Source organism: Cynoglossus semilaevis, chromosome 14 (assembly GCF_000523025.1).
Source record: "Cynoglossus semilaevis isolate Cse_v1.0 chromosome 14, Cse_v1.0, whole genome shotgun sequence".
Classification (NCBI taxonomy): domain Eukaryota; kingdom Metazoa; phylum Chordata; class Actinopteri; order Pleuronectiformes; family Cynoglossidae; genus Cynoglossus; species Cynoglossus semilaevis.
In genome coordinates, this window is record NC_024320.1 from 25,801,368 (window position 1) to 25,807,622 (window position 6,255).

Consider the following 6,255-nt stretch of genomic DNA (forward strand, 5'->3'; position numbering starts at 1 on the left):
CTGCTGCTGCTGCTGCTGCTGCTGCTGCTGCTGCAGGGCTGACTATGTCTTAAGTGCATGATGTACACAGCCGTCTGGTGCCACCAGTAGAACATCACAACCACCAGGATGTGCCACACCTGGTGGCTGGCTCCCAGGTAGTTCATCTGGCCTAGAAGAGAAATAAAGGATGGACTTCTGATTGGTCCAAACACCAAAACTGAATGCTGTCATTCCTTAAAGAGTGTTGCTGTCAACAGAGGAGGCGCTAAAAACACCATCAATCACTTGAACATTGTGGGATAATGGAGGTCCACCCAGTGGTGACTCACCAGGAAAGTAGCGCTCAGGAATTTTGGTGACGTAGAAGAGGAAGGCCGATCCAGCGATCAGGTACATCACCACCACCCGAGGCAGGAAAACCTGGAGGTTCAACAGAACGATCCAGATCTATGTGAGACTGACAGAGTATAGAGCTATAACCTGAACACTGGTGTCTGACCTGTACTACATCAGAGGTGAAGCCACCGTTAAGCCACACCCAGTGGCATGCTGGGATCACACTGACGCCGGCCACACAGAAGAAGATGGCCATTCGTATGCGTCTCCAGTCGTTGCTGAGGTAATCTGGGTGGACTTGAGCGCAGAAGACGGCCAGGATCAGGGAGAGGACGGTCAGGAGGTAGACCTGTCGCCAAAACTGTGACAGGAAGAAGACAAACATCAGGTGTCTCTTAAGAGTCTTACAGGTAAATCCCTGTTTCCCCAGAGGTGACGATGATGATGATGATGAAGATGATGAAGATGATGAAGACTCACTGCATTACAGTAGAAGGCGTAGAAGATTCCAGGCACGTAGCAGCCCAGGATGCCAACGGAGATGCCTGCATAGTCCAGAGCCAGCCAGCGCCGGCACGTCTTCTCCGAGCGGTGGCACGAAAACAGATGATACCCCACAGAACACAGCATACACACCTGGGACGGGGCAAAAGGTTTATTCGTTTAAAGGTCTATACTGTGGAGGCAAAGTGGAAATACTGAGGGCAACAATCTATACTGTGGAGGCAAAGTGGAAATACAACAAGAGGGCAACAACCCAGAGGGGTGGGCAGTGGAGAGAAGAGGAGAGGAGGAAGAGGAGGAAGAGGAGGAGGACCTGTCTAACAGCCACAAGGGAAGAGGAGAGCAGATGAAGATCCTGAGATCTTCAGTGGGAGCGACCAGGATGGAGGGACAGTGAAGGTGGAGGTGGTTTGGACTGGAGCTGAGGAAGACCTCTGAGGAAGGATGTAGTGACATGAAGATGTTTGATGTCAAAGTGGGACAGGCAGATAACAAGGTGAGATGGAGGCAGATAATCCTCTGTGGTGCCCCCTGGAGGCAGCAGCTCAAAGAAGGTGCAAAGATAATTTTGAAGAAAAAAACTTTAGTTTTTAATCAATTCTTCTGCCAGAAGTCCACCAGAAATCTGAAGAAAAATCTTTCAACAAGTAGGTTGAGATTGAATATTGGAAGTGAAAGGGAGGCGAACCAACCGTTGATTACCACACTGTACTACACACACTACACACTCAGATACAAGTGAAATATAACATTCAAGTCTAAAACTCTACAGTGTCTAGTCATCCAGCCACAGTAGGAGTGCTGATCTACACCGTTCCATTTCTATGGCAGCATATACAGTAACAGACACTGTACAACCTGGATTAACATGTTACACACCTGAGCATGGAGAGGTTCAAGGACCTGCGGCAGAAAATTCAAGGACCTCCATGAGTCACTTTGTTATTTTTCCAGTCACAGACCTCAGATGGTCTGTTAATATTTCATTAAAAACAGCTGACGAGCGCCCAATACAAATGTGCTACAGACAGACGACACACAGACGGGTCTTTGTGACCTCTGAAAAAGGGTTAGGGTTAGGGTTAGGGTTAGGGTTGCCCCTCAAAGACTCGAGACTTGACTTGGACTTGGAAAAAGTGACTTGTGAACATCTCTGCCATGAGGGACAGTAGACTAATATTGTTCTACAAGACTCTGTCAAGATGAACATATTATAATTGATATATCATAATTCCATCATTTGGATTAGTCACAGAGAAAAACTGTTGTTGTCTGTCTGTCTGTCTGTTCCAGTAGTACACAGAAAGACAGAAAGCAAATACCCACATGCAGTACATACAGTACATACAGTACATGCAGACAGTGTACCTGAAAGCAGAAGAGTCCTATGGCATAAATAACATAGTCCTCTCTGTTGGCTCCAGAGGAGGGCAACACAGAGGAGAGGTCGTTGACCCCCAGGGAGAAGAAGAGCAGGAAGCCCAGCAGGTGGCTCCAGATGTTCACCGTCTCATTGGACAGAATGAAAACACTGCAACGCACAAAAGAAAACAAACAACTTCTGGTGTAGGCAACACTGCAAGTGTGAGGAAATATCCATCCATCCATCATCCATCCATCATCCATCCATCATCCATCCATCATCCTCCTGTTTTCAGTTGAGTCACAGTCGCTACAATGAAATCAGGGACTATTCTCTAAAATTTCGACCATCATTTCCTGGTGTTCAATGGATATTTGTTAGTCGTCATAGCTTGAGTCAAGAAGTTCTAAGACATGGGTGTCACTTTAATTACTGAGACATGTTGAAACAAGTGTCTGTGCCCCAACATCTTCCACCAGTTTTATCAGTGTCTTTGTCAGCTGTTGACTTGTGTGACCTTTGACTCCTTAGATTTTTATTTAACTGTCAAAAATGAACAACTCTAAAATGGAATCAAACATCCATCCATCCTTTCTCATTCGCTTATCCGTTACTGGGTCACGGGGACAGCAGTCGCCACTCAAATCACACTGCACCGTACCAACCACCCTAACCGGGATTCAAACTTTCCCAGGAGGTCAACCCTGGGGTTCCACACCAATGACAGAGACACTGCCTCTGGGCCAAAGAGCCACTGGAATCAAACAGACATGTTTTAATCAAAATGATAGGAAACCCTGTTGTTGTCTGTACACTGGTCATCAACAGCAGTGATTCTGCTTCTCTTCTCAAACCTGAATGATATTTATATCAAATCTGCATCTAATCCACTAATTGGTCGTACAGTATGAAGTATGATACAGATTTAAGGCTAAAATAAACAAATACAATTAAAAGATACTAATGTATTTACCCTGTGACTAATTAGCCGTGAATTGATGTTGTTCATGTTATACATACATTCGTATATTTTGAATTTGTTCTTGTTTTTGTCAGTCTGGTTCCTGTGTTGAAATCCTTGCGGTCATGTCAAGCCAGCCGACGGGCTTGATCACTCTTTACATGCCAACAAACTAAATGAATAAAGCCACAGATTTAGAAGCTAACATGGGTGTGTACTCGTCACCTCTTCAGACAGAGCCTGGAGGGCAGGTGAGCCCGGTATCCGTCAGTGATGTACGGGTTTTCTTTAAGGAACAGGGGGATTTGATCGTAGGTGTACAGTCTTATCCTCTGGGGTATCAGCACTGGCCAGTGGTGGTAACTACCCAGCTCTATGTAGTGGGCAGTTTTCAGCAGCTTCTGGGGCATCTTCAGCAGCATCTTGATCTCAGCACCTCAGGTCTGGGAAAGAACTGGAGCTGAGAGCTGAGATTTGGGGAGTTAGGCTGAAAAAAAAAAATTCAAAAAAGTTTAAAAAATAGCTTGAGCCGACAGCTGCCTGTGTTCATTTACATCAACGTGACAGTTTTTATATAACTAGTTTTTTTTTACAACATTTATAGTGTTCATTTACATCAACGTGACAGTTTTTATATAACTAGTTTTTTTTACAACATTTATAGTTTATACAACGTTCAACTGTTCAGAATAAATGGTCCCAAAACGTTTAAAACTACAAGAATAGAGAATGTATTTCTGGTGGCTCTGATTCTGACTCTGTTGTTTGTGTGAAGCTAAGCTAAGATGCTAACTGCAGCTAGCCAACGTCGCTGCTAACATTCAGATATTAAATTACACTTAAACTGATGGTAAGGCAGTTAAAAGCTTACCGTTAGCGATACACCGACCGTCGATGTCTTGTGTCGAACAAATACGACATATCTACACGATTTAGCCACTGGCTAATGTGGTACTAAAAACAGTATTGAACAGAATACTGTACATTGTTGTATGCATCAGTCTAACGAATATTTCAACTCGACTTCTTCTCCTTCTATTGCTGTTGTCCGAAACTAAGCGGTCGGTTGCTGTCATCTAGCGGTCAGTGTTGAAAAACACACCCTCAAATCTACAGTGGCATGAAACTGCTGTTCAACGGAAGGCAATTGGTGTTTTTTAAAAATACGTATACACTGTATTTTATTTCCCATTTGAGGGAGGTCATGCAGAGTGGCAACCCCGAAACAAAAAAGGAACAAAGCTGAAGATAAAAATGTTGGAAATATTTTTAAAGTTAATTTAGCCCCATGTTTCTTTATTTTAAAAGTAAACATGATCAAACTTATAATAAACATAGTTAATGTTAGTCTCTGGATAAATAAAATGTGACATTTAATCTTACAAGAAAAGCAAAGATTAATTTAGCTAAATGGCTTCACCAACATATGACAGAATCACACTTGATATTACCACTTTTACAGCGCTTGATAAAATAGGCCATATAATTATTTTCTCTCTTGGATAAACAAGCAAAATAAAATCTAATTTCTGCGCAATTTCAGTTTTTATTGTTATTATTATGGAAATTCAGCGTTTAAACAGCTGCTGAATACGACTGCGATCTTTGTAATACATATGCCAAGCGTATGTGGGGCGCTGTGTCACCCCGCTCCAACATATTAATACATGAAGAAGTTCGGAAAACCGGAAAAGAAGCCACAGAGCCAGTGTATAAGGCATGTAAACTGTAAACACACTCGACATAACAAGAGAAACAAGAGAATGGCGAATTCCAGCAGAAGAATTGAGTCATTGGTGTGGACCGACAGCGAGGTGGAACTTCTACTTCGAGTCACGTTGGACTACAAGACGGCCCAAATTCAGAAGGGTGTAGACTGGGAATGTTGCCACTCGAAGTACGGGGACATTACGGAGGCGTTTCAGGCCGAGTACCCGGGCGATGCTGCGGAAATGGATTTCCCTCATAAATCCGCCACGATAACCAAACCCCAGATTACCACCAAACTGAAGAGCATACGTACAAAGTATAGGCACGCGCTGGACTCTGGGCGCCGCAGTGGCCATGGCCGCGCGGTGCTGATTTTTCATGAGCTCTGTGAGCAGATCTGGGGGGAGTCGACAACAACGACTGCTTTGGACCACGGTTTGGAGAGTCGAGACGTTGGAGAAGAGACAAAATCACCGCTTTCGGCCGACGATGTGCAGTCCAGTTCCTCGGTTAATTCACCGGATAGTCTTCCTCCAGCGGCCACACAGCAGCGCAGGGACCTGCGTCAGGTATGATTATGCTTTTATGCTACTGTTGGTGTGAGCACAGTTAAGGGGCGAAAGTTTACTTGTTCAACGAAATAATGAGGCAAATGTGCCCTGCTCCACCCCAGGCAAGACCGAACACCCACCGAGGGGAGAGGCTGAAGCGGAAAGATCCGGTCAACTACGCTCGTGAGGAGCTCGAGCTCAAAAAGGCCATGGTGGACGCTATGCTGGAGGGGAATCGACGGAGCTCCGACAGTTTTCAGCAGCTGACGGCAGCCATAACTCAAATCACAAACAGTATGAACGAAGGCCTCGCTGTGTTGAAGGAAATGTTATCCCTACCAGCCTTCACGCAGCCACAACACACAGCAGCGTTAGAAACGAGCCCAGCAGAGGGACCGTTGAAGTGTGGCAGTTTGGAGATCAAGTTGGAGAGATGAGGTGGAGATGGTTTGGACGTGAGCTGAGGAGAGGTGGAGCTGCCAGGCAGGAAGTGACCAGAGAACATGGTGAAGGAGCTCGTTTTGTAGCTAATGCCTCTCCTGACCATGTTGGGGGAGGGGGCTGGGCGGGGGCGACACTCTATATGTTTACTTTTTCATAGTGTCTTTTCAGTGTTTTTAGTCTTTATGTGAAGCAGCATTTGCACAACTAAAATAAATACTTTTCATTAAAGATGTGGTTTGAATTCATTTAAATATGCTTACATTTTTACATTATACTTGTATATAAAACCTTGAGTTCTTGATACGTGGTTCACATAAAACAGAAGCAGTGCAATAAATCAAGAACCAAAGGCACAAAACAAGACAAAATGTGTGAGGCACAGTTCTTACTCTATGGGGCGAGGT

At 44.5% G+C, this 6,255-nt stretch overlaps 2 protein-coding genes across 2 annotated transcripts in view; one reads left to right on the top strand and one right to left on the bottom strand.

Moving 5' to 3' along the window:
- Window positions 1–4,282, bottom strand: part of LOC103390333 (progestin and adipoQ receptor family member 3-like) — a 7,963-nt gene extending 3,681 nt beyond the window's left edge. Inside the window, exons 1-7 of the mRNA XM_025062359.1 lie at window positions 4,018–4,282; window positions 3,372–3,633; window positions 2,191–2,353; window positions 799–954; window positions 482–679; window positions 312–402; window positions 33–151 (exon numbers count right to left, since the gene is read on the bottom strand). Of these exons, the coding sequence (XP_024918127.1) occupies window positions 33–151; window positions 312–402; window positions 482–679; window positions 799–954; window positions 2,191–2,353; window positions 3,372–3,568 (924 nt within the window). The 5' untranslated portion in view covers window positions 3,569–3,633; window positions 4,018–4,282. The remainder of the gene's footprint in view (window positions 1–32; window positions 152–311; window positions 403–481; window positions 680–798; window positions 955–2,190; window positions 2,354–3,371; window positions 3,634–4,017) is intronic.
- Window positions 4,283–4,441: 159 nt separating this feature from the next.
- On the top strand, window positions 4,442–6,249 carry LOC103390314 (uncharacterized). Its single transcript, XM_008326133.3, has 2 exons — window positions 4,442–5,425; window positions 5,530–6,249. The coding sequence occupies exons 1-2, from the start codon at window positions 4,814–4,816 to the stop codon at window positions 5,842–5,844; spliced, it is 927 nt and encodes a 308-aa protein (XP_008324355.1). The 5' UTR covers window positions 4,442–4,813; the 3' UTR covers window positions 5,845–6,249.
- The last annotated feature ends 6 nt before the right edge of the window (window positions 6,250–6,255 follow it).

What these genes read in the sequence shown, in the direction of transcription:
- LOC103390314 (XM_008326133.3), top strand. Translation starts at nt 4,814, where the DNA reads ATGAAGAAGTTCGGAAAACCGGAAAAGAAGCCACAGAGCCAGTGTATA. An exon ending in AGCGCAGGGACCTGCGTCAG is followed by an intron (nt 5,426 to 5,529) that starts GTATGATTATGC and finishes GCTCCACCCCAG; the next exon opens with GCAAGACCGAACACCCACCG.